General features: G+C 38.4%; 3 protein-coding genes across 3 annotated transcripts; all 3 read right to left on the bottom strand.

Moving 5' to 3' along the window:
- Positions 1–4,802: 4,802 nt before the first annotated feature.
- On the bottom strand, positions 4,803–7,570 carry LOC104434610 (transmembrane protein 256 homolog). The gene is made up of 5 exons (XM_010047497.3): positions 7,153–7,570; positions 6,984–7,054; positions 6,772–6,852; positions 6,552–6,595; positions 4,803–5,188 (listed from the first exon to the last, which is right to left on the bottom strand). The coding sequence occupies exons 1-5, from the start codon at positions 7,190–7,192 to the stop codon at positions 5,089–5,091; spliced, it is 336 nt and encodes a 111-aa protein (XP_010045799.1). The 5' UTR covers positions 7,193–7,570; the 3' UTR covers positions 4,803–5,088.
- A 2,696-nt stretch (positions 7,571–10,266) lies between these two features.
- Positions 10,267–11,286, bottom strand: LOC104434599 (F-box protein SNE). Its single transcript, XM_010047487.3, has one exon. It carries the CDS (start codon positions 10,923–10,925, stop codon positions 10,440–10,442), a length of 486 nt encoding a protein of 161 aa, XP_010045789.1. The 5' UTR covers positions 10,926–11,286; the 3' UTR covers positions 10,267–10,439.
- A 12,152-nt stretch (positions 11,287–23,438) lies between these two features.
- On the bottom strand, positions 23,439–24,931 carry LOC104454631 (receptor-like protein 6). Its single transcript, XM_039298728.1, has 2 exons — positions 24,047–24,931; positions 23,439–23,963 (listed from the first exon to the last, which is right to left on the bottom strand). Exons 1-2 carry the CDS (start codon positions 24,929–24,931, stop codon positions 23,439–23,441), a joined length of 1,410 nt encoding a protein of 469 aa, XP_039154662.1.
- Between the last annotated feature and the right edge of the window lie 2,022 nt (positions 24,932–26,953).

Below are 26,953 nucleotides of genomic sequence, written 5' to 3'. Positions count from 1 at the left end.
AGGGGAAAGACATAAATTGACTTACAACACACAAAAAAGAAATATCGAGTCGAGTGACAGTCAAATAATTTAATTTTCCCACAAGTCTTCGATACCTTTCCATAATAGTTCACTGTCTTCTGTCATCAATTTCAAGCCAGCTTTCATTGGTGTATTTAGTGGTTTTGCTCCTAGCATACTTGTCTTTGTAAGAAAATCCAAAACAAACGGTGTTGTGAGAGATGAATGCCTTTCTTTGCCTATGCCACTTCGATACCCAAATAAATATTTAAGTTGTCTTAAATCCTTTATTTGAAACCACTGTTGCAAATACAATTTCACTCATTAAACCCTGTAAAATCATCTCTAGTTATGAAAATATCATCTACATAAACTACAAGAAATATCTAACCAGCTCCAACAGTATGGTAAAATATAGAATGATTTTCACTACATCTAAACAGTCCAAACCGGAGCACTACCTTAGTAAACCTCCCAAACCGGGCTCTAGGAGATCACTTCAAACCATATAAAAATTTCTTCAAACGACAGACGTGACCAAAATCCCCCTGAACAACAAACCTGAGTGGTTGCTCCATAGATATCTCTTCATGTAAATCACCATGAAGAAAGACATTTTTAATATTAAGCTGAAAAAGAGGTCAATGGGTAGAAGTAGCCAAAGATAGCAAAAGGCGAACATGGTCATCTTAGCCATTGGAGAGAAGGTATCACTATAATCGACCTTACAAACTTGTGTATAACCTTTAGCCACCAATTTGGCCTTGAGGTGAGCAAGAGAACCATCAAGATTAACCTTGATAGTAAACACCAATTTTCATCTATTAGCAGTTTTCCCCTACAAGTAGAGGAGCAAGATCCCAAGTTTGGTTTTAGTCCAGTGCCAATATTCTTCATCCATAGCTATCCTCCATTTAGATAATGCTTTAGCAACAATTTTAGGAATAGGATGTGTATCAATAGTGACTAGACTATCCCAAAGAGAGGCAGACAGACCAGAATAGGAGATAAACTATGTAATAGGGTGCTGGGTACAACTACGAATTCCTTTGTAATGTGCAATAGGAATATCAAAGTCAATATGCGATAGGCTTACCTCAAACTTTGAGGACGAAGAAGATGAAATAGTTGGAGGTACATTTGCAAGGGGCTCCACATGCTAATGATGTCTACTAAATACATGTCGGAATGGTAGAGAAACTGATGGAGAATCCAAAGTGGATTTCACAATAACATATATAAAAGAATGATCTTCCACTATAGAGGCTCCATTAGTTCATTAGAATAAATAGTAGACTCAAAGAAGGAAACATCTATAATGGTAAAATACTTATGCAAAGAAGAACGGTAGCAATGGTAACCCTTCTATGTATGAGAATACCCCACAAAAATGCATTTAAGAGAGTGAGGGTCTAATTTGGAAAGCCTTGAACGATGATTGCAAATATAGCAGACATAATCAAATATATGAGGTGATAAATGAAAGAAGGATTCGGAAGGAAAAAGAAGAGAGTATGGCCTTGCACCTTTAAGAATAGAGGATGATATGCGGTTGATAAAATAAACATGTAGTCATTATAGTGTCAGCCCAAAATGATTTTTCTATTATGTTAATATTAATTACTACTGTTGGAATTTTGGTTTATTGTGGTGCATCCAAATAGGAAGATTGATGAAGGATGCTCCTTTGAGTCATGAACTTAGGAAAAGGATTAGAAAAATATTCTTTGTCATTATCACTTCGAAGAATATAAATAGGAACTACAAATTAAGTACATACTTCATTAACAAATGCACCAAACAAATAAAATAACTCAAAATGACTTTTCATTAGATATAGTTAAGTGGCTCTTGAATAGTCATATACAAAAGTAACGAAATACTTGAAATCCAACTTAGAAATAGTAGGACACAGACCCCATATATTTGAATGAACTAATACAAACGAGTGGGAAACCTGTTTATTGACTCTTGGACGGTAACTAATATGGTGCAATTTCCCAAATTGACACGACTTACACTCAAGATTAGAAAAAAAATAAAACTTGTAAATCTAACTTTTTAAAACTTTCTAAGGAGGGGGGCCCAAACAACAATGGATCTGATGTAGGGAAGCCGCAAAACAAATAACACTAGTAGTATCATCAAACAAGTACAACCCCCTGCCAAATTTCCTTTACCAATCATCTTCCTTGTCTTCAAATCCTAAAAAACACATGGATCAAGATAGAAAATTGGAACAATTATATGCTTTGGTAAGATGACTAATAGACATAAGGTTGAATGGAAACTTGGGAGATACATGACTGAAGATAAAAATATGGAGGATGTTAGATGAATTGTGCCTATCCCCTATACCATGGATGGAGAACCATCACTAATGTAACATTGGACATAGATTTATGAAAATCAGAAAAGATACTTGAAACTCCAGTCATATGATCGATAGCACCTGAATCAATGACTCAAGAGCAAGAAGCAAAAGAAAGACACATTACTACATCAACTATCTAGATAAAAGTAGCTTTGGAGGAGCACTGTGAAACCGGTTGGAAAATCTGGAATTGATTATAGTTAGCAAATTTCTTTTTTTGATCACTTTTCCTCCCTAGAGGACCATGAAGAGGTTTAGACCCTATTGCATTGGCTACATTAGCTGCAACTTGTTGAGGGGTTCCATGAAGCTTCTAATATAATCTCTGAATGTGTCCTCATAAACCATAGTAATGATAAGTCTCGACAAATCCGATATTACCCCCTTGTCACTAGAAGTGTTATTAGATGAGGGTGATTGACATCTATCAAAACCATGGCCGCCACCACCATTTCAGCCATCACTACGACCTCGACCACTACTGTGATTTCCTTAGGCTAACAAGACTGAGCTATCACTTATAGATAATGCATCCTTAGGTGGTTCGTGTGAGACCTTTTGTACACAAGCAAACGTGTACGTGAGTGAAGTCACCTTGTCTCCTTTAAGTATTTGGAAATAGACTGCATCATATCTTGGTCCTAGTTCTTCCAAAAAACCCATAACAACCAATTGCTCTTGTTGCTTCTGCATTTCCTTAACAATAGAGGTAATGGGTAGCAAAGAATTAAGCTCCTCATAAATTTGTTTAAAATTAGCAAAATACTAGGTAAATGGCAAACCCTTTCTATCAGTCGTATAAAATTCTTGAAATACTTTATAAATCCTTAAAAAATCATTTTCTCTAGAATAAATGACATTCAAGTAGTCCAACAACTCCTTCGCTGTATCAATATATGTAACCAAATTTGCAACTTGGGATTCCATGGAGTTCAACATTTGACCAAGAATTCAAGCATCCACATTATCCCGATTTGTATAGGAGGCAAGTTTGTTACCTATTAGATGATTTAGTTACTCTTTCCCAGTCAATACTAGCAACACGATTTTCCTCCATTGCTGGAAATTAGTGATACCTTCTAACTTCTTCTCTATCAAACGACCAAAAATGTAGACACAATCTCAGACGTTACACCTTTATTCTTCACCATAACCTGATGTGTACCAATATAACACAAGATTTTTCAGCACAATAATCAAAGGGAAAATTGTCCAAAAAGTTATAAATTTATTGCACGCCGATATTGTCATAAACCTTTTAGTTTTGTCAATTTAGCCTTAAATCTATTCACTTTTTGTCAGTTGAATCCATCTGGTTAATTATGACTGAAAAATGCTGATGTGGACACTAGCGGTGCCACGTAAGATCGTTGTCATCAATGTAAATAATTTTTAACAATATTTTCATATTTTTTCAATTTTTTTTTTCTTTCTTTTCTTTTTGGCTTTCTTCTTTTTCTTTTCCTGTGGAAGGCCACCGGCCATGGCCAACCAACTAGTCTCACCTGCCACAAGCAAGGCTTGGTCGAGCGAGGGCGAGCTCGGCGAGGGGGAGCCCTCGTGAGGGCTTCGCTTGCCAAATCTAACAAGGTTGGCCCTTGCCCAAGCTAGGGCGGCTTGGCCTAAACGAGGGTCGGCCTCTCCTAGCTTGTGCTAGGTCGGCCTCCTTGTGGTCGATGGCTAGTTGTCGCTTGAGATTGGCCACCGGAAAAAGGATAAAAAGAAAGCCAAAAAGAAAAGAAAAGAATATAATAAAAATTCAAAAACTTAAAATATTATTAAGAATTGTTCACGTTAGTGCCGACGGTCCTACGTAAGACCGCTTGCATCCACATTAGAATTTTCCAGTCAAAATTGGCTAGATGAACGCAATTGGTAAGAAGTAAAAATGTTTATGACTGAATTGACAAAATTAAAAAGTTTAGGACTTAATTAGCAAAAATGCAATAGGTTTATGATATTTTAAACAATTTTCTCAATAATCAAATTCCAATGAAACCAACTAGAATTCAATTCAACAAACTACCATGATTTGTTTCAAACAATCGAAATATCCACCACACTTTAATCAAATTCACCTATTTTATCAGAACATATGCCGAAATCGTATATTACACCCAACCATAAACCACCTCATCCAAGATCAATTTTGAGGTGAATAGGGTCAGCACTCCCATCAAGTCTTTTTTTTTTTTTTTTTTCAAAACATAGAGAACAACAAACGCACAAACGAACCTTAAAGAACCACAAAGCTTAGCTCAACTCGCATAGAGGGATGCGAGCTTGACAAGCACTAGATCTTGGCTGGATGAATGAGACCAGCGATGCCAGATGACGCCTGATCTGAGCCAATGACATTCGCCGGTGTTTGATCTAGACTCAATAGGACTAGGTGACATTGGATTGGGTTGGACGACGCTCACTGATGTCAAATCAAAACTCGCAACGACTAGATTTCTTTTTCTTATATTCTATAGAAATTGATATAAAACAAAAGTGGACAGCATATAGAACAAAAGAGGAGAGCGTACAAAACTTATTAGGGTTTGCCACTCTTCACACTTTTATTATTAGTTAAATAACACTTAATGACCATAATAACCCTCTCACACTATAGCAAAGTTAAACCTGAAACAGGGCACATCCGACTTTTCGAGATCTCGATCACGGTACATAGTTTTTACGGATCTTGGGCTCCTGTTTCCTTCAGATCCTTAAAATAGCAAGCTCGCCCAAGCAGCAATGAACGCGAAACCTCCAACTGGTGCCAACATGGAGTATTTTCTGTCCTCATACAGTGCAGCTGTGTAGCACCTAAAATATTTTGCAGTTAGTGAGGAAGTATAGATGATATCCGGATTCCAGAAATTGAGCAAATAGGATTGTTAATGACCATCAAAACAAAAATTTGGGGCATCTAGCAGCAAATGCAGGATCGTATAGTATGAGACAATAGCAATTTATACCAACTAGGGAAGGCAAGATCGGATGTATCCATCTCCTACAATGCCAAAAGCTAAGGGGTCTATTTCAATATGCCATTGCCATTTTCTGTGAAACTTTATTTTCACAAAGAATCTAGATCATTATATTGAGTTAATTGCCAAAAAACCCCAAGTCATTACCGTATTCAATTCACTGCATGCAAACTGTACATACTCACAGGCACAACACAATCATCAAAAGTTCCACACCATGATAGAGGGAGCTCATGATGTGAGATATTAGAGGAAAATCACCCCACTCCCCCAAGGATCATTACAAGAGCGGAACCTCAAAGGGGAAGCTTTTGATGCTTGCTAACAGAGAGGAAAAAGAAATGCACAAACAGGAAAAGCTCTGAAAACCCTGATGATTTTGCTGAGGCTTTTTTCACAAAGATGCAAAGATGGTTGATGCCCACAAGTAGGTCTTTAAGTTTACACCGAGAGCAGTGGTGAAGCAGCAAGAAAAAAGACCAAAAAATCCATTCGGTGGCAATGGAATCACCTAAAACAACTTCAGCAGTTTTTTGCGGAAACAAAATGGTGCTTGTCAGGTTTTTGCTGAAGATTATTTTAGAAAACACCCACCACGTCACTATTGTATTGTACTGAGAAGGTAGTGGAATTTCAAGAAAAATTCATCACAATTGTTGATGTCGATGAAATTAGAAGGAAATATGAAGCCGAGGAGCATAGGAAATCTTCCAATCCAATTTGCGGATTTGGAAATTATGAATAGGTGATGGAGTTGACTCAAATAAAGTTGGCAGGCAGAGGAATTCTCTAAGAACCATGGGAGATTTTACATGGTCGTTGCTTTTAAACTAACCCCCACAAGGGGCAAACACCTTATGCTAGCACACAAAGCAAGGGAATAAGTATGTCTCACAAAATCCTCATCACGACATCAACCATGCTAGAGAAAAATTAAAATGTCTTTTTCTGTTCCTCCAAACATCAAGGCACTAACTTTCAATATGCAGGTACTTGCCTCTCTGGCTCTAAGCCCTTAGAATTTAGAGGCTCAGTGCTGTGAAAAGAGGATACAAATCTCCATGATGTCCTAACTGCTAAAAATGCAATCCTACTGCAACTATCCTACAGCGAACAATCTCCAATCTTTACATGCACAAAAGAATTGATTGTATAAATACAGCATATGAGTAAAATAACATAAAGAGGCCAAGACTTACGACCCGGAGAACAAAAGAATTCCAGAAGTCAAGAGCCCTCCGAACTGAAACAGGAAACGAGGTGAAACCACTTATTAGAACCGCACAATCACTTCCACAAAAGAACGACCAACTATACTGAACCGCCTTTGATTAACATTTCATCACATTTCTTCCAAGATCACCAATGAAAAATCCCAATTGCAAGAACAATCAGTGTTGAAGGAGAAGAGGTACTCACGAGATGGGGATGTTTGGTGAAAGGGGCGGTGACAAGTGCAGCTGTGTGAACCAGATGGTACAAAGAGGCGGTCTGCCATACCTTCACATAATTTTTTAAATAGGAAAAAAAAAAATACACCAAAGAAAGAAGAAACCCATGTCAGTCCTAAACAAAATCAGACCCTTAAACGAAAGAATTGAAAGCAAGGACGCGCGGCTATGGAAATGCACCTCCTTGTAAGAGGGATTCTGGGGTCTGAAGCCATGGGCACCATATGTCCCCAATGCAAGAGCTGCCACTCCTGCTCATTTCAACCAAAGCTATGATTTTTCTCCAACAATTGGATGATAAAATTCACAGAGAGAGAGAGAGAGAGAGAGAGAGAGAGAGAGAGAGGACCAGAGACGGCAGCGACTTTGTGCCAGGTGAGAGCGTTCATGTCTCTCCACAGTCTTCGCGTCTAACGAGCCCTTTCGACTACCCGCAAGACTTCTGCAGATGATATTGATGATGAAGCTTCGCTTGCTCCTTACAACGTAAGGAAGGGATCGGAGCGATTTATTACTCCCCTCTCTTCACTTCATCCGTTCGCCAACTGTTCGTTAAAATGCCCGCGTCTGTCAGGAGTTAATATTCCCATCAACCTTTCTCACCGAGGGCCAATCACGACCCAGTTTCTTCGGCCCAAAGATGGAGAATACCCGATCCAATGGGTCTTTGCGCGAAAGGCAGCCACCACTTGCGCCACGAACGTCCGTCACCCGGCCTGATCAAAGACTCAAGAGATAGTTTTAGTCCCGGGCCTATGCGTAGGCTTTCGTGCTGGGGATCAAAGAGTGGGGGAAAAGGACGAAGGAAGCTTTGCCATCAACTGCATAAAGGTCACCTGATTGTTTGCAGAAGACAAAAGTCATCTAGCGAATGGACCTCTCTGGGGCTGATCAGGATTGGACAGGCATGATGAAAGTTTGAGGTGGTCCCCGTCGAAGGTTAACATGTCCTATGTTACCTGATAATACCCGAACTCAGGCACCTTGGGTTGCTAATCCACTGAAGTTCTCACTACAAAATTGTATACCCAATACCAAATTTTTGATGTTTGAAGGGGGAAATGTGCACATTTCTTAATTGATGTATGAGTGATTTACACGGTTTATTAAATTTTTTTCACTAAAATTAAGACGACTCGTATTGAATGTGATAGAAGCGATGTAAGTAAAACTAAATTCACTTTATTTGAGTACCGCCGATTATTAATCTTTATATCACTATGTGGAAAAAATAATTCCCTCAAACTCATACGATTTTTTCGTTCAAAGGGTTATTTCGAATTATTTTGTTTTATCAATCTCAATAAAACAATAAGACATCGTTCGTTTGATTGGGAGGTTAGATTAGTTATAGACAAAGAAGACTAGGTAATACACTGCCACAAGTCGTGTCTCTTTTTCAGTACAAATGCTTTTGTTGCTATCTCTTGAAAAATCATTTTCTAAATATTGTAACTCGCTGTAATAATACACATTTCTTTTCTTGATCTAATATAGATTTTCCTAGTTTACTTCAGTTGAAAAATGGTTTTGCTGGCTTGATTAAATTTCACTATTTAGTGACCAAACGAACTTAATTTATCATGAAATCACCATTATATAGTATTTACATGTTAGGATATGCAACCATGCATCGTTTTTTTTTTTTTTTTTTGGGATCATAATCATGCATCATCGAAAGTTGGTACTTAGGCAAAGACGTCCAAGAAAATTGTCATAAACTTATTATACATTTATCAATTTAGTCATAAATATTTTATTATGCTATTTGAGTTTTCAACATTTTTATGTTTTAGCAATTGAGTTAATTCGGCTAATTTGGCTGAAAATCATTGATATGAATGTCGACCGTTCTACATAATATAATCGGAATTATTTTTTCTAATTTTTAATATTTTTTGGAAATTTTATATTTGTAGTTTCTTTTTCCATATCAACATTTTTTTTTTCTATTTTTATTATTGTTAAGGGTTGATTGGGGGTTGTCGGCATTGGGTGAGGAGGGCCTGCGAATCCTCGCTGGTGGCCCCTAATGGACCTTAACAATTAAAAAAAAAAAGTAAAGAAGAAAAAGAAAAAAAGAAAAAAGAAAAGAAATATAAATATAAAAATTCAAAAAATATTAAAATATTATTAAAATTATTTATGTTAATATCAATTGTATCATGTAGGATGATTAGTGTTTACGTTAGTGATTTTTCAGTTAAAATTAAACGATGAATTCAATTGGTAAAATGTAAAATTGTTTGTCTCAATTGATATAATTAAAAAGTTTATGATTGAGTTGATAAAAGTAAAATAGATTTATAATTTTTTTGAATATTTTTTTAGGTTAATACCTTAAAAAAACCCCAAATTGGTACACTTGTGACAAATCTACCACAAACTATTTTTTTACCACAAAAATCCCAAACCTGTACACCCGTGATAAATTTACCCCGACTAACTATAAAAACCCAAAACCTGGACACCCGTGACAAATTTACCCCAAATTAATTTATTCGACCACAAAAAACCCCAAACTTGTAAATTTGTGACTAATATACCATCCGAAAAATTAGATTAATACCACAAAAAAATCACAAAAATTATAAATTATGACAAACAGAGTGTAAAATCCAAAATTGATATACCGGTCAATTGTCATGTGTTATTTAACTTTATAATTTAACAAGAAAATTTAACTAAAACTAACAGATGGTAAATTTGTTACAAGTATATCGTTTAGGGTAAATTTATCAAAGGTATACCACTTTGGGGTTTTTTGTGGTCAAAAAAATAGTTTGGGGTAAATTTGTCACAGGTGTACCAGTTTGGGGTTTTTCAAGGTATTAAGCCTTTTTTTAAAATTGTCCTGCTCCCTCCTATTCAAATCCAAGAAAAAAGGGAAGATTCACCAGCAAAATAGTACAAATCGCTCCCTTGAACAATCACTGTCAAACCCAGCTTGGTGGCCAGTGGCCACCTAAGCAGCTGAGCTTCAAATTTAGCTATATTACAAGAGTAACGAATGAATCCTTCCGTCGTAAGCTTTATATAGTATAAATTAAATAATTTCCCCCTTCGTTTATCTCATTCTGTTAGAGCTACCCATAATTTGAAGAGTGTTATACAACAATATCTGCCACTAAAGTTAAAAATGGAAATCCATCTAAATTTCTTAATATTAATGAAATTTAACGCATAAAAATAATGTTTCCCGTTAGTAAATTCGGCTAATACATTATTTATTTAAGTCGAAACCACCATTTATTACTAAACGTCGATTAATCAGTCGTTTTCTATTCATATATAGCTATCGTTTCCTTTCATTTTGCATAAATGTCACAGGCCCGATGATTCTCACCTTATTGATGTCACTAAATTAATTTAGCAAATAAAATTTACACTATCATCCCAAATAGTAACTTGAATTAGTATAGTATAAAACAAACAACGCAATAATGCTCGGACAAATTAATCATCATATAAAAAGAGGATATAGCATTTATTTCTAATATTCTAAACAAAAGAATTTATAATGGACATAGGCTGGCGGGTCACTTCACTAGCTTTTCCTCCTCCTCTTCTACGCTCGAGCTTCAAATTTTTTTCCCTAAGAAAAATGGAAAGACGATCTACTGTTTCTCTCTTTCGTCAGACGTTCACGGGCTTGCAGAGGAACATCAGCGAGGAGGACGCGCTCGCGGACCCGTCGCCGAACCTGCTACCGCCGCCGCCGCTCCCGTTCCCGAGCCTTTCGTAATAATCCACGCAAAACAGCGAGAGCGACAGCTGCAGCTCCTCCCGGGACCGGACCCGCCACGGGAGCTCGGCGCGGCGGGACCGCCCGAGGCGGCTGAGGACCGGGCGGATGCAGACCATGTAGAGGCGGCGGTAGCCGCCGAGGGCGGAGACGACCGGGCGGACGGAGGAGGGAGGGGGAGGGGAGAGGTGGCGGAAGCAGAGGTGCTCCCAGACGGAGTCGTTGCGGGCGAGGGCGGACCAGAGGCGGCAGACGCAGGCGGCGACGCAGAGGGAGCGGCCGTCGAGGCGCTTCAGGATCTCGGCCAGGACGTCGACGTGGTCGTTGATGCAGAACTTGGGTCTCTTCTCCTTGCAATGGTGGTGGTGGTGCACCATTTTTCAGCTCAGCTGTGAGAGAGAGAGAGAGAGAGAGAGAGAGAATAGTAGCAGTCAGGGAGAGAGAGAAGAGGGTCGAGGGGGTTTATATAATGCGGGGGTTTGTCAAAAGGACGTTGATCGCCTTTGAGGAAAAGAATAGCGTGGAGTTTAAGGGATTTGACTCCACGCGAGAGAGAGAGAGAGAGAGAGAGAGAGAGAGAGAATCGAGGTGAACAAGAGAAGAGGCCAAGAGGAAAAGTTACAAGATGAAGAACTGGAATCAATGCAGCGAGTTACATTTTCCTCTCCTTTCCTTGTGCGTTTGCAACGCAGAGAGAGAGACAGAGAGAGAGATGAATATAAATTGTCTGAGAGTTTTTGTTGGGTAATGGTTTCGCAAACTTCGAGAATTGGGGGCCGTTGCGAAATCACTGACTTTCGAGACCATCGTCAGTAGTCTCCCTCTCTCCTTTTTCACTTCGATGTAGGGTTTTGTCTGCAACTGCAGCTCCATTTCTCGCTTCTCCCTTATGCCTTTGTTGTGCATGGAAGGGTAGTAGTAGTAGCAGCAGCGGTAGTAGCGGTGGACCTTTCACGGGGGCGAACAAATTATTGGCCAAGCTCGAACCCCAAATTCAGAAGTTGTCGAAGCGTTTGTAAAAAGTTATTAAGGCAGTTCTGCATAAAAGGCAATTTCCCATGTGTCCGTAACAAGGACGCTAACACTCGAGGGGTGAGCAGTAAGTGCTCAGGATTGGCCTAAACTATTATTCCAGTTAACCCACCGATAAAAATTACATATAGAAGGGGCTATGTATGCCTTGCTCGCAACCGAATAAGTCTGGTCGTCCTAGTCTCGAAGTTATAAACACTTCATTAGGCTCATTAAAAGTGTCTTCCAACCTTAATTGTAACCGATCCTTGATCACCAAACCCATGATCATATCTAATTAGCACAAAAACTAGTTCTCTCTCTCTGTCTTCTACATGCCTATGCTCAGTGATCTCATCGTCTTCGACGATAACTATCCTAACACACATTACTGTCAAGATCTAGAAGAAAAGAGCAGCTGAGATCAATTGAGTCCAACGTCTAGAGGAGCGGGCGAAGTTTGTTGCACCAATGTTGCTTGATCTTGAGATGCTCTGGTCACTCATTGACGGTGACACGATCGCGAGAGATGGGGATTTGTTTGAGAAAGAGAGAGAGAGGACGGCGACGAGGATTGAACTATGACGTGATGGTGGATTGATTGCTTAGTGACAGCTATGACATTGTCATGATGGCTAGTCACATGGGAAGGAAGGGAGATAAGAGGATTGAGTTAGGGTTTTGTGAAAGTGTACATGTAACTTTCTCGTGTGGAAAATACTAGGCATATTTTTATATGCGCTGATTGCTTAACGATAGAATTACCTAAAATTGGAGAGGCCTAGCTTATCCCACCTCTTGTCTTTAGCATGACTATTCACATCCTCTTTTTACTTATTTGTGAGATCTCCTAAATTTTTTACATGCATAAAAATTTAACTGGGAAAAATGACACAAATGATTTTTGAATTTTGATTTGATATGCAATGCTATTTATAATTTTTTAATTTGTTTAATGTGAGCCATAAACTTGAGCTCGGTGTGTAATGTTGTTTATGAATTTTGAAGTTAATATAATCTGTGAACTATTGATATATGTTTAATTTGGTTTTTGGATTATTTGCTCAATGTAGTCCTTTCATTAATTCAAGTTAATATAATTTGTTGATGTAGCTTTCAATGTAGTACGTTTGAAAAGTGGACAAAAACAACTTTACACGTTGATTATCCACATAAGATATAAATCTCAATGCGAAGTTTGACATGTTTGCAAATCAAGATTAATTTAGCATGTGGTATTTTTTTTCCAGAATATTTCTAAATTAAAGAATAACGTTTTATTTCAGAAAGAGGAAGGAGTTTTGGATGGACTTTACTTTAACACCCCAACCAAAGACCCTTTAATTCTATTATTTTGATTTTTATTTTGTCGTAAATATTTATATGATTCTATATTGAAGTAAGAAAAGTACTTTGCATGTGCATTTCAGACATTTTATGTCATACTAGGATTAAGTTCTGTTATTTTGATTTTTATTTTGTCGTAAATATTTATATGATTCTAAACTCAGAAGTCATGTTGTTTATCAAATTTTGCAAGAACCTCCACATTTATGTCATACTAGGATTAAGTTCCACTTATTTAGCTCAATATTCCAAGCTATCCAAACAATCGTTTCTTTTTACATAGGATCTTGATTGAGAGAATAAGTTACGATTGTCTTTTTCTTGAATAATGCTGGAGATATAAATAATGAAACAGAAAGTCGATTAAATAATGTGATGTAACGGAATAGACATCCAAACAAATTCATCTAAACTTAAGTTTCCTAATAACATGCTATTTTGTTTTACAGATCGACTTGAAAGCTACTAGTCATATATCGTTATATTTTCGTTTTGTTTTGTATCTTATATATTTTGCAAAGTTAAGCCTATTTTATGTGCGTAATTTTGGTTATCCAACATCATTTCCCATATATTCTTTTCGATTGATGATTTGCTGCCACTGCCAAACTCTTAGAAGTTAATGCTGTAGCCTCAACGACATTTTACTCGTATGACTTATTTTTTGGGGGGTTTAGCTGTTAGGTAGTGTTTAGATCGGCTCTTGTGCATTTCAACCGATCCATTCACCAAGTGATTTTCAAGCCTATTTTTTGAGGGGTTTGATGCTTTTGGGATTTTACTTCTGAAGTGCTCCCAAATGTTGTATCATCAACTTGATATCAGAATATGTATAATTAATTGAATATTGCTTTAAAAATTTAACTTGTTACGAAACCAAGTAAATAAACAACGACGAAATCTAGAAAATTATTAAGCTGAAATACGAAAAACGAAATGTCGCAATCAGATCTTTCAACAAGAAGTCCCCCTCGGATTCATGGTCAGGCTAGCAGCTACTCGGTTGTCTTATGGACTTTGTCTCGATAGAGTTGGCATTTGGCCCGGCAAAGGAAAAAACCAAGTCCTGCGAGACACAAAGCATGAAAAATTTCAAAAAAATATCACCAACAAGGTCTGTCTAGAATCGACCTCAGACGTACATAGGCTTCTTCTATAATGGAAAATAAAAATAAAATAAAAATAATAGGACCCACCTATATATATATTTATATTTGAATGGATGATAGAAGCTGAGAGGGAGTGTCATAGGGAGTTGTTCTCTTTCGTGTTTGGACTTGTTTGTTGGACACATTTGAGGAGCACTTTTCCCTATTCTTGCTTGGAGGAATTTGATAATTGCTAAATTACAAAAGCATACCCGTAAAGTGCGCAAAAAAGAAGAAGAAAAAACATATCTTTTTCTACATATTTTCACTCACTCCCCCAACAACTATCATTTGTACTTAAGTTGCTTGTAAAGCATGTGCCTCCCGCAAACAAGTCAACACGCATATAAGTGTTTTCACCATGTCCCCTTGCCATATGCCCTTATTCACGGGTAAAAATTCCATCACTCATCTATATGTATCGGTATGGATATTTTCGCACTGAAAAAAAATCGTATAACCACAAATCATTTAAGTTAAAAATTGAGTAGTGCCAAAGTGAACCTCTGAATTTATGAATGGATTATATGTGATGTACGACTTTGAAGATCTTTTTCAGTTAAAATAAATGTCTGGTCCAAGGCAAGAAGGCATTTGGAGCTCCTATTGCACAGATGACGTGAAAAACATGTTAATTAACAATTGCTCCCTAAATTAGGAAGTCACATTTAGCATTTTTAACTTAGGAAATGAAAATATTGTATGAGTTGATTAGTTATACTGCGCGTTAATGCCAAGCAATTTAAGATGGTGAACTTCACGAATATATGATACACATAATTTTGAAAGACCTTCGAGTTTCTGACATTTCTGAAAAGAATTTTCAGAGAGGCAAATGTGACTTATATACTATATAATATACACTAAGGGTCAATGCCATTCCATTTTCCCATAATTTAATGACAAAAAGTGAATCCAATGATACGATCACATCAGAAAAGTTTATGTGTTGACATGTGTAACTCTCTCTCTCTCTCTCTCTCCAGCTAATCTCCATGATCAGTAGCATCCAAAGAGCTACTTAAAACGCCATTTTTGTTGGCTTCTCCACTGACACGAGCTCATTATTAAATGATTTGTATAGCCCCTGGTCAATGTCGGGGACATACACATGAATGTAGTTTTTTAAGAGGGTTTTGTTTTGTTTGTTTGATCGAAGTGCTGGGTTTGCATTGAAAATCTTTTCGGAGACTTCCTGCAGGTGATGATAAAAACTCGACAACAACGTGAAAAGGACCAACACGTGAGAACAAAACACGAAGTAACAAGCACAACCCTAGAAGGGGTTTCATTTCAAGAATTTGTTGCTGTGTTTGGGTATAGACTGACCCTTCTTGCCCTAACTGCTCCTTTAGCCACGAGCGAACGATGAAGGAATCTGTGTATTTCTTGGCCTTATATTTGATATATAGAGCTTGTTTTCGTTAGAAGTTTCTGATGGGGCTTGTATAGGTGTAATGGGATAACCATTTTGTGTTAAAATTTTATGCTTCTTGTCGAGAAATTGACGTGGATGCAAATGGATATGTATAAGTTGGGCCTTACATGTAAATAGAAAGGATGTCAGGTGTAATCACGTCATAATAGAAAGGCGTGAATAAGATAATCCGAAAACAAAACAAACCAATACAAATAATGAGTATCTTATATTTAAATTTGTAACTTTTATTCTCATATCACCACACACTGAACAATCACTCAATTAGAAACTTTAGGGTTTTTCCAGAATAATTGTGTCCATTAGAGTATGTCGAACATCTTGTTAGATGGAAATTATCCTTGATGTGGATGATAATCGTGCTAAATGTGAAGCGTATCAGTTGATATTCAATTTGCTTCCCTGGTCCCTTTATTCACACAAGCAGACACAATAAAAGAAGTCCTATGATCAATGCGATTGGGTTTGATAAGATTTAAGTGCTTCCATGTGATAGTCTGTTCATTGATATTCTATCTTTCCTTGAGATTGAACGAAATTTATGATCATGGGATATGTATGTAATAAAAAAGGACATCTATAGATTAAATCGTCCAAGAAGTTGCGTTTGTATCCATTACAATATCTTGTCTTGTGGGAATTTGATTGCTCAGTGATCAACCTAGAATTAGAAAACAAGTTTTTCTATTTTTATTTTTTCCAAATCTCCAGTTTGTCAAATTAGCCTAGTGTTTTCAGATCCTACTAATATGAAACATCCAATCAAAATTAGGAAATAAATCAGAAAATTGCCTCTAATCCAGGAAGAGATGTCTACAGGCAAAACAGAGATGGAATCGTACATTTCTTATTCATTACATTCATATGTTCTAGCAATTGTGAAACAACTGGAACTCAACAGAAGACTAATTCAACCTGAAAAGACCACCAGAGAAGGTTGTTCCCAAATGAAGAGCAAGGCAAGTTTGTTCTTGTGCCCGTCTTTCCTAGTTTCTGTGCCCTTGTTTCTTCTTCAAGCGAAAATTATTCACAATCCGCTCAAGCCCTTTTTCCCATGATCCGCTTGTGCCCGATCACTACTCCAATCACTAGTCCACTGGCATACCCCATCGAGACAATCTTCCAATCTATTTCGTCTGGACTCCTTGACTTTTGATCTCTTCTTCTGATGTTGAAGATGGTGGCGGCAATGCATTGAGCTCTCCGCATTTCCTAGAGAGAAAAAATATCACACAACCCCGTGTTCGCTACGTATGAGTTGTTTACAAATGTATTGGAACTGTTGTGACTGTGGTATGGGCCCAGTTAAATGGTTTTAAGGCATCTTGAAGAATGCAAGCGATATGAGACGGGTCAACTCGTGGGATCTCTCCTGGACGAAGGATGGGCCGGCCAGAATGTTATTCGAAAGGTTGAGCAACTGAAGCTGCTTTAGGCTTCCAAGAGACTTGGATATCTCTCCCCTAAAACTGTTGCTTGAAAGATGGATCAATGTGACAAAGTTGTAGATCCTTGAATACTTTAGTTGCATAAGCCTTCGTTGGTCATAATCATAGAGCAGTCGAAGGGCGTGTGCTGTGGGCAGAACCTGTGACAGAGGTTCTTAAAGGGATTTATGATTCACAGATCTGTGTAGCCCAAATTGTCCGCTTAATCTACTGCTGCAACTTTCATGGTAGTCTGACGACCAGAGTACTTAGATGGCAAGCTACCGGCAATTCTGCTGGGACAGGCCGATGATCTGAACCCTTGGAAAACTGTAGTTACTTCCAAGTTGCAAGATCGGCACGATGACAAGTAAGCCCAACCAGGACGGAAAAGTATCATTGATTTGGTTATTTAGGAACTCCTACTCTTCACAGCCTGCGAGTGCCTAGGTAATGGCCTTTGGAATTGAATATAACTGAAATCAATCATCATCAATTTGCACACTCGTTTTCTTGACTTGAGGAATTCACCCTCGGATGTTGTTGCTTGATAGGCTAATCACTTCCAGAGCGTCACTCAGATTGCTCAAACATTGGTGGAAGTACACCGATCAAAGCGTGCTTTCCATATTTCAAGCAACGTGACTTTGTTTGATAATTGCTTTCTGAAATGGATTGAAAATGTGAAATGCTTCACGAAAGTGATAAGTGATTTGGTTTGTGAATTCTGATTATATAGTGAGTTATGATGGTCCATATAGTTATTTGAAAGTGGCACTGTTGGACTTTGCGCCATTTATATTTATGCCGCAAACTCTTTAACCAATACATATAAGAAACAGGAATGTATGTTTCTCTATTTTGTATTTTAAAATATTTCTCATTTTGTACTTTTATACGCCAATATATGAGATTAAATAATTGCTTGTTACTCCCCATATATATTTAATAAGTAATGACCCCTTTATGAAACTGAATATTTTTTTAGTGATATCAATGTTAGATGATCATAAAGATTGAGTGTATTCTATATGATTGGAGAAAAATATAATGGTTTCTAAGTAATTAATGCGAAAGGAAGTGGAAGTGACTAGAGCTACTAGAGCAAAGTTTCATTTTACTTAACTTTCTTAATATTTATTTATTTTTCTGATAGATGTCTCACACATGTATGATTATAGAATGCTATAACTAAAATGCATATGGAATACTTAATAACTAAAGCAGGAAAACCTAGAAAAATTATAGGTACTTAAACACAGAAGACGAAAGATTTCGGTCAGAGTATTCCTTGGTTTCGCACAATCTCTTCCACCTTTTTCGTCTTTGTTTTGTTCTGCCGAAGTTCTTCACAAGGCTCTGAGCCCTTCTTCTTGTGATCAAAGTGTTCTCGAGGACCACTCCAATCACTAAATCACTTACGTACCCCATGCACACGACTTCCAGTCTAATTCCATTGCACTTCCCGAATCTTGATCTTCTTCTGATGTTGGAGATAATGGTGGTGACGCTTTGAGATCTTCGCCTTTTCTAGACAGAGGATTGCCACATAGCCATGAGTTTCCCTTGTAAGAGTTGTTTTCAAATGTAGCAAATTGCCTTAACTGCGGTATCGGCCCGGTCAAATGGTTATAAGATACATTGAAGACTGCAAGTGAAGTGAGTTGAGTCAACTCCAAGGGGATCTCTCTGAGAGCTGGTTTTGAGAAAGGTCCAGTTGTTCCAAGTTCGTTAGGTTTGCCAAGAATGGAGGCAGAGGACTAGAGAGCATGTTGTTGGAAAGGTTGAGCAATTCTAGTTGCTTTAGGTTTCTGATGGACTCGGGGATCACTCCGCTGAAGTTGTTGCTCGAGAGATCAATCAATGTGAGATACTCTTGGGTCTTTGAGTAATTCATGGATTCCTTTGGCAATTACACTCATAGAGTAGTCAAAAGTTGCACTTGGATAGAATTGCCATTGTGCGATGGCATCCCTAATGTAGCTCGATGGATTTGTCTCAGAAACTTTCATGGCAATCCAACGCTTGAAGTATCCGGATCACAAGCTACCTGAAAGAATATTTTGGGAGAGGTCGATGATTTGCAGCATAGGAAACTCAATCCCGTCAGCCTGTTCCTCGATAAGTCCATGAAATCCATTGTATTGCAATATAAGTACCTTCAAGCTTAGTAGTGAGCCCAACCATGACGTGAAAACATCCGTAATCGGATTGTTTCTTAAATTCAGGAATTCCAAATTGTTACAATTGTGGAGTGATCTTGGCAATGGCCCCTTGCAATTTATTGTAAATCAGATCAATCAAGCTAAGCACACAGAAGTTCACATTCAATTAGGAATTTTCCCGATAAAGTTGTTACTATGTAAACTCATTACTTCCAAAGTACCGCTCAAACATTGTGGAATAAACCTAGTCATATTATTATTAGACAAATCAATCATCTGAATAGAACTTAGATTGCATATGAGTGGCGATATTCCTTTGGAGAGTCTGTTGTTTGAGATGAAGTAGTGCTCAATCATGCGCCGGGGTGGTGGGATCGGAACTGATCCTTGCAACTTGTTGAATGCGAGATCTGCTGCAACAAGTATTTTCCACTTGAAAGTAATGGGATCTAGAGCAAAACTTGTTAGGAAGTTGCCAAAAAGGTTCAAGTAGTTTAGTTTTTCTGTGCTCACATTCAGAAACCATTCGGGAACTTGACCATAAATGTTATTGTAGGATAGATCCAACTCTCGCAAGTTGTCTTGGTCTTGTAGAAACTCAGAGAAACTATTTAAGTTGCATGAACCTAGACCCAGAAAATGTATTGGTGAGTTATGTTGGTTTCGACAATCAACGACAATTTGTTGAAGGATAACACAAGGTATCGAAGGTTTTAAGCCTCTAAAAATGCATCTAACTTCATTGTGCCACTTAAATTACTTGAATTCAATTGAAGATATCTGAGATCTTGTAATTGGAAAATCTTGCTTGGAATTTCACCATGGAATTGGTTAGAATTAAGATAAATGTACTCCAACTGGGTGAGTCTTCTCAACGAGGATGGGATTTCATCACTCAATTGATTCGAGTCAAGTGCTAAGAACTTGACTCTAGGAGGTCTTTAAAAGAAAGTGGAATCTCACTCACTCATTGATTGTATGAAAGATCTAAACGAGTAAGTTGGACGAGATTCCCGAGAGAGGATGGAATACACCATTAACATATTCTCCCCAAAGCTAACTCCTCAAGTTGGACCAAATTTCGCCAAGGAAGATGGAATTTCACCTGTTAAAGAATTAGAGATTAATAATAAAAACTCCAGGTGACTAAGACGTCCGAAAGAAGATGGGATTTCACCTCCAAATTGGTTGTCGAATAGACTCAAATACTCCAGTTTTAACATGTTGCCAAAAGAAGATGGAATCGTACCTTTTAATGAATTACCAGTTAAGTCTACATCAGTAAGTAGGGTCAGGTTTTTGAGGGGCCGGATTGTGTCTATCAGCCTATTTTCTGAGAGTTCTAGATTGACAAGTCGGGTCAAGTTACCGAGGGAATACGGGATGTGGCCCATGAAGTTGGAGCTAGAGAAGTTCAAGTCACTCAAGGAACCAAGATTTCCAATTGCCGGAGGAATTTGACAATTGAAGTCGTTGAAGGCAAGGTTAAGGCTTCTTAAGCGAAGATGACGGAGAAGACTGGACCTACTTTTTGCTCAGGACCTCGAGGTCCAATTTTCTGAGCTGTCTCCAGTATTCACCGTATGGACGGTAAACAAGACCAACCCTCTGTAATGGATAGCCAGAGAAGCTACATTACCAGGCGTCTGCGCAAAATCCAGTTCCTGGACCTTCAACACCTCTTTGCCATGCTCTGCCGATCAGAAAACCAGGGGTGAAACCTCGCCCATCTAAAAGGCTTGTGATCGGCCCGGGGAGGCTTGCCATGTCTCTAAGCAAATGATGCGGTTAGGAAGAGAGCATTTGATGCAAATTCCCCATGAGAGTGCATTCCCCATGAGAGGCAACGTCTCAGGCCCCGATGCCGAATTTGCCGTCAGCTGAAGCAACATCGAGATTTGAAAAACCAAATCAAATGTGAGTTCGCTGAACTGGCATCACAATTCAATTCCCAAGAAATAAATTTTTAGTTTCTAGAGGAATATCAAGGCAAAATCTTCATGTCATATGAATTACCAAATTTTTTTCACCTAGCAGTCCTTGTCTATAGACTTAAAGCAATACACTTTAATGAACACTGACATAAGATGAACCAGTGAACCTTCGGAAACATATTCATAAAATGGTCCTTCTACAGACCACGGGGCCTAAGGGAATTCATAGTTTACGTGTTTATTTACGGGCCTAGTTGACCATGCGATGCATGAACATATTTTTTTTTTCAAAGAAATACAGGTTATTCTGTTTTACTACGTTAATTATCTCTAGCTTAATTACAACGAAGGATCGCTATTCTTAACCTCGAAGTATGATTAATCACGTAGTTCTGAGCTACCATGATGGCGACTTCAACAAAGTCTCAGTCCGTTTCTCAGCTAACATCCATACCAATCTTGGCAAATTATATCTAAAACTCTCCGTTTTTCATGGCATTTTCTCTCGTAATTCTTGGTAAGTTAATGTGCTACGAAGCGTTCTTAGTCAAAGCGGTTTGTCATTACCCGGTGTACAAGTCAAGCGGATCGTGGAGAGATTAACGTATGAAGATCGATGAATTCGATTTGAAGCATATCTGATCGTGCGCTTTCCGGCCTGCCTAGTCCTGAAGCACAAGTTGGGCGGGCCTAGGCATGTAATTTCTCTTGGGCCCGATGCATCCACGTAGGCCGACCAAGCCCATGAAGGCCCAATCTCTCTATAGAAATGTCAATAGTTTTAAAATCACGGGCAAGGTTTTAAATCCAATTCTGGCTCGCCATTGTTCAACTCTAGTTCAAAAAAAGAAAAAAAGAAAAAAAGAATCTCAGTTCGGGCCGGTTCGAATTTTTTTTCCAGATCCGTTTACATCACCAAGCCCAAAAAAAGGCCCAAAACCCGTGTATGAATGAGTAGGAGAGCGGAAAAATAAAACCCCGGCAAAGGGCGGATACTCCAGCATTGCCTTCAGCTGTGGACTCTCTACGCAATTGAGGAGCACGACAGTGATCTCCCTCAACAGTAGCACACGGAATGGTGCAAATGCTTCCACGGCGAGTTCAGTCGATTCATATATAGAAGGATTAGGAACTGGAGAACCACAAATAGCAGCTTCAATTCAATTAAATTCTCTGATCTAGCAACAAGGCTGTCAAAATAAGTCATAAATCCATCTATTAACCCATATTTAATTTTTCTTTTAAGTCGAAAACCTTTATTCGGTTGTAGTATGGGTTAGTAAAATTTGAAAAATGGCTTGATATGGGTCTATAAATAGCAAAACCAATCCCACATAAATGTGGGTGTAAATGGGTTTAGGCTCTATCAAGGTCCGATCCAACGGCAAGGCCTTAACACGCCATGGCCGTTGTGGCTGGTAGGAGATCGGGAACGGTCCGGCGTATGTCGTTCATACGTGACCAAACAGATCCTCCCGATGGCTGCCAGATCACGGCGGTGGTAGTTCAGCTACAAGTTCTACCCAAGGAGCTCCAAAGCTCCGAACGCCTAGAGCTTGCCCTTTCTGGTCAGACAAATGACCGCGGCATCGAGAATAATCTCAACCTGGTTCGTGTTAGGATTCTAGTTGTCGTTTGAGATTGCTCTGGTTTTCGCTGTTTCGGAGGTATTGAGAGTGAAATTCTTTGTAAATCTTCAGTTTGTTCACGAGTTGTTTGAAGAAATGCCAGTTAGGATTTTTCATGGACATGGTGGATAGATGGTTTGAGAGGGTGAGAATTGAGGTCGCGAATTATGTTTCTGATATTTTGCTTCATGAAATTATCGCTATATCCATTGGTGAGAGTGCCACTGTGTGTATGTAATGACCATAATGGGGGTAGTCAGGAAACTTACATTTTGGCAAATGATCATAATGATTGGGTGCAATTATAATTATATTTATTCGGTTCTGTAAGCTTTATTTATATCTTTATTTTTAATTTCAAGAAGAAAAATATCAAATGAATAGAAAATACAAAAAAAGCAAATTAGGGAGAAAAAAAAAGGTATTCGAGAATGTATATGCGTTGTAAATATGGGTTTTAATAAATGAGTGAGTACGGAATTTCAAATATGTTGTCAAAATAATGTTAGATAAGCAAGAAAAATTAAGTTTTTTTTTATTAGATTGATGTAAATTGTAATGGTTTTTAAGTAATTAATGTGAGATAAGGCTCAATCACAAAGTTCCATTCTATCCAACTTTCTTATTTTCTGATGTATGTCTCACGCACGTATGATTACAGAATACTTTATTCAAAATGCATATGGACTAGTTAATATCTAAAGCAGAAGAACTTAAGAGAAAGTTACAAGCACTCAAAAACAGAAGATGAGAGATTTCGTTCGAGTATTCCTTGGTTTCGGACCATTTCTTCTACCTTCTTTGCCTTCGCTTTCTTCTGCCAAAGTTCTTCGCAAGTCTCTGTGCCCTTCTTCTTGTGATCAAGCAGTTCCCCAGGGCCACTCCAATCACTAGCCCACTTGCATAGCCCATGCACACAATCTTCCAGTCTAATTCCACTGCACTTCCTGAGTCTTGATCTTCTTCTGATGCTGGAGATGATGGTGGTGACGCTTTGAGATCTCCGCATTTTCTAGACAGAGGATTGCCACATAGCCCCGAGTTTCCCTTGTAGGAGTTGTTTTCGAATGTAGCAAACTGCGATGACTGTGGTATCGGCCCGGTCAGACGGTTATAAGAGACGTTGAAGACCTCAAGCGAAGTGAGTTGAGTCAACTCCAAGGGGATCTCTCCTGAGAGTTGGTTTTGACAAAGGTCCAGTTCTTCCAAATTCGTTAGGTTTGCCAAGAATGGAGGCAGAGGACCGGAGAGCATGTTGTTGGAAAGGTTGAGCAATTTTAGTTGCTTTAGGCTTCCAATGGACTCGGGATCGCTCCCCTGAAGTTGTTGCTCGAGAGATCAATCAATCTAAGGCACCCTTGGATCTTTGAGTAATTCATTTGGATTCCTTTGGCAATTACACTCATAGAGTAGTCAAAAGTTGAACCTGGATATAACGCGATGGGATGCCCAATGTAGCTCGATGGATTTGTCTCAGAAACTTTCATGGCAATCCAACGCTTGAAGTATCTAGATGGCAAGCTACCAGAAAAAATATTTGGGGAGAGGTCGATGATTTGTAGCATAGGAAACTCAATCCCGTCAGCCTGTTCCTCAATAAGTCCATGAAATCCATTGCATCGCAATATAAGTACCTTCAAGCTTAGTAGTGAGCCCAACCATGATGGGAAAACATCCGTAATCTGATTGTTTCCGAAATTCAGGAATTCCAAATTGTTACATTTGTGGAGTGATCTTGGTAATGGCCCTTGCAATTTATTGTAACTCACATCGATTTGAACAAGCATGCAGAAGTTCGCATTCAAGTTAGGAATTTTCCCGATAAAGTTGTTACTGTGTAAACTCATTACTTCCAAAGTACCACTCAAATTACTCAAACATTGTGGAATAACCCCAGTCAGATTATTATTAGACAAATCAATCATCCGAATAGAGCTTAGATTGCATATGAGTGGCGATATTCCTCTAGAGAGTCTGTTATTTGAGATGAAGTAGCTCTCAATTACAGGTTGGGGAATTGGTACTGATCCTTGCAACTGGTTGAAGCTGAGATCTGCTTTACCAAGTCTTTTCCACTTGAAAATAATGGGATCTTGAGCAAAACTTGTTAGAAAGTTTCCAGAAAGGTTCAAATATAGTAGGTTTTCTGTGTTCACATTCATAAACCATTCGGGAACTTGACCATAAATGTTATTGTAGGATAGATCCAGCTCTTGCAAGTTGTCTTGATCTTGTAGAAACTCAGGGAAACTATTTAAGTTGCATGAACCTAAACCTAGAGACATGTATTGGTGAGTTATGTTGGTTTCGACGATTAATGACAGTTTGTTGGAGGATAACACAAGGTACTCAAGGTTTTTAGCCTCTGAAAATGTATCTAACTTCACTGTGCCACTTAAATTATTTGAATTCAAATCAAGATAAATGAGACTCTGTAATTGGAAAATCGTGCTTGGCATTTCACCATGGAATTGGTTAGAAGAAAGATAAATGCACTCCAACCGGGTGAGTCTCCCCAACGAGGATGGGATTTCACCACTCAATTGATTCGAGTCAAGTGCTAAGACGTTGAGCTCTAGGAGGTCTTTAAAAGAAAGTGGAATCTCGCCCACTAATTGATTGCGTGAAAGATCTAAACGAGTAAGTTGGACAAGGTTCCCGAGTGAGGATGGAATACGCCCGATTAACATATTCATCCCCAATTCTAACCTCTCAAGCTGGACCAAATTTCCCAAGGAAGATGGAATTTCACCCGTTAAAGAATTATAGATTAATAATAAAACCTTCAGGTGACTAAGACGTCCGAAAGAAGATGGGATTTCACCTCCAAATTGGTTGTGGAATAGACTCAAATACTCCAGTTTCAACATGTTGCCAAAAGAAGATGGAACTGTACCATTTAATGAATTATCATATAAATCTACATAAGTAAGTAGGGTAAGATTTTCGAGGGGCCGGATTGTGCCTGTCAACCCATTTACAGAGAGGTCTAGATTGACAAGTCGGGTCAAGTTACCGAGGGAATACGGGATGTGGCCCGTGAAGTTGGACGAAGAGAAGTTCAAGTGACTCAAGGAACCAAGATTTCCAATTGCCGTAGGAATCTGACAATTGAATTCGTTGTAGGCAAGGTTAAGGCTTCTCAAGCGAAGAAGACGGAAAATACTGGTGTTGGAGTTGACTTTACCAGAGAGACAACTGCAACTGAGGTCGAGGCCGATCACGTGACCGCTTACCTTATCACACTCAACGCCAGCCCAAGAACAGCAGTCGCTTTGAGTTTTCCCTGCTGATGAGTTCCAGGATTCGATCTTTGCTTGCTCAACTAGAAAGCCGCTGAAGGTATTGTAACAACACAGACGCTTTCTGGTGAAGAAGGTTGTCTTGAACTCCAACAACGCGGACCTCTCGTCTTCATGGCAATGTGGTTGGGTTGAAGCAAGAGAGTGTGAAGCAACAATAGTAAGCAAGAGTATCATGTAGCTGCAGTGAAGTGACTCTTTTTCCATGTTTACCTAAACAAATCTAGTGGTACTCTCAAACCCTCTCTGTCGACTTAGGAGCACATGAGGCCTGATGATGGAGATGTTATATAGCCAAGTTCTTCTTAGATGTCATTTTCATGCTTTAATGTAATGTAGTGAGTTGACTATAGTCAATGGATCTTGTTAACACGTTAATTTTAGTAGTCATGGACAGGGATATCTCTTGCTTCGGAATTTTTGTACCCCAAAGAGCATGCTAGCTTCCAAATTGCAAGATACATAATTTCATTGTTTAGGCACTTTAAAAATACACACCCGACACCGTTTCTTCCCCAAACAACAGCTGAAATTTAAGTATAAAATTTTGTGAGATCACTATAACTGTTTTTGAAAGGGGTTCGAAAGATTTGAAATCAAAGCTTTCTAATTTGATACCACATAAAATTTTGTGAGACCTCTCTCAACGATTTGATAGACTAAACTGTTAGACAAAAATATAGTTTTAATAATTTAATATGATAAGCAGGTAGAAATAGAAATATAGGATCATAGTAGATGTTTATATTGGTCATATCATATTATGTAATCTTGGATTTCCTATCTCGTAACACTTAAAGTATAGTGTAAATAGGAAATGGCTAGCATAACTGTCTTTGCAAAGTGATGGTCTCACGGTCAAAGGGAGGCCATAAACATTTTTCCGAGGAAATCAGGAGACTTCCTCAACCGGTTCCAATTTTTGACCATATGCGTCCCATTTTTCTTTTCACTTTTTACTTTTAAGTTTTCCTTTTACAAACTCAATTGAGAGACAAAATTACA

This window comes from Eucalyptus grandis, chromosome 1 (assembly GCF_016545825.1).
Source record: "Eucalyptus grandis isolate ANBG69807.140 chromosome 1, ASM1654582v1, whole genome shotgun sequence".
Lineage (NCBI taxonomy): Eukaryota > Viridiplantae > Streptophyta > Magnoliopsida > Myrtales > Myrtaceae > Eucalyptus > Eucalyptus grandis.
This window is presented reverse-complemented; position numbering and strand designations above follow the sequence as displayed.

What these genes read in the sequence shown, in the direction of transcription:
- LOC104434610 (XM_010047497.3), bottom strand. Translation starts at nt 7,192, where the DNA reads ATGAACGCTCTCACCTGGCACAAAGTCGCTGCCGTCTCTG. An exon ending in AGAATCCCTCTTACAAGGAG is followed by an intron (nt 6,853 to 6,983) that starts GTGCATTTCCAT and finishes AATTATGTGAAG; the next exon opens with GTATGGCAGACCGCCTCTTT. An exon ending in TCACCAAACATCCCCATCTC is followed by an intron (nt 6,596 to 6,771) that starts GTGAGTACCTCT and finishes TTCCTGTTTCAG; the next exon opens with TTCGGAGGGCTCTTGACTTC.
- LOC104434599 (XM_010047487.3), bottom strand. Translation starts at nt 10,925, where the DNA reads ATGGTGCACCACCACCACCATTGCAAGGAGAAGAGACCCAAGTTCTGC.
- LOC104454631 (XM_039298728.1), bottom strand. Translation starts at nt 24,931, where the DNA reads ATGTCTCTAGGTTTAGGTTCATGCAACTTAAATAGTTTCCCTGAGTTT. An exon ending in CTTTTGACTACTCTATGAGT is followed by an intron (nt 23,964 to 24,046) that starts GTAATTGCCAAA and finishes CAACAACTTCAG; the next exon opens with GGGAGCGATCCCGAGTCCAT.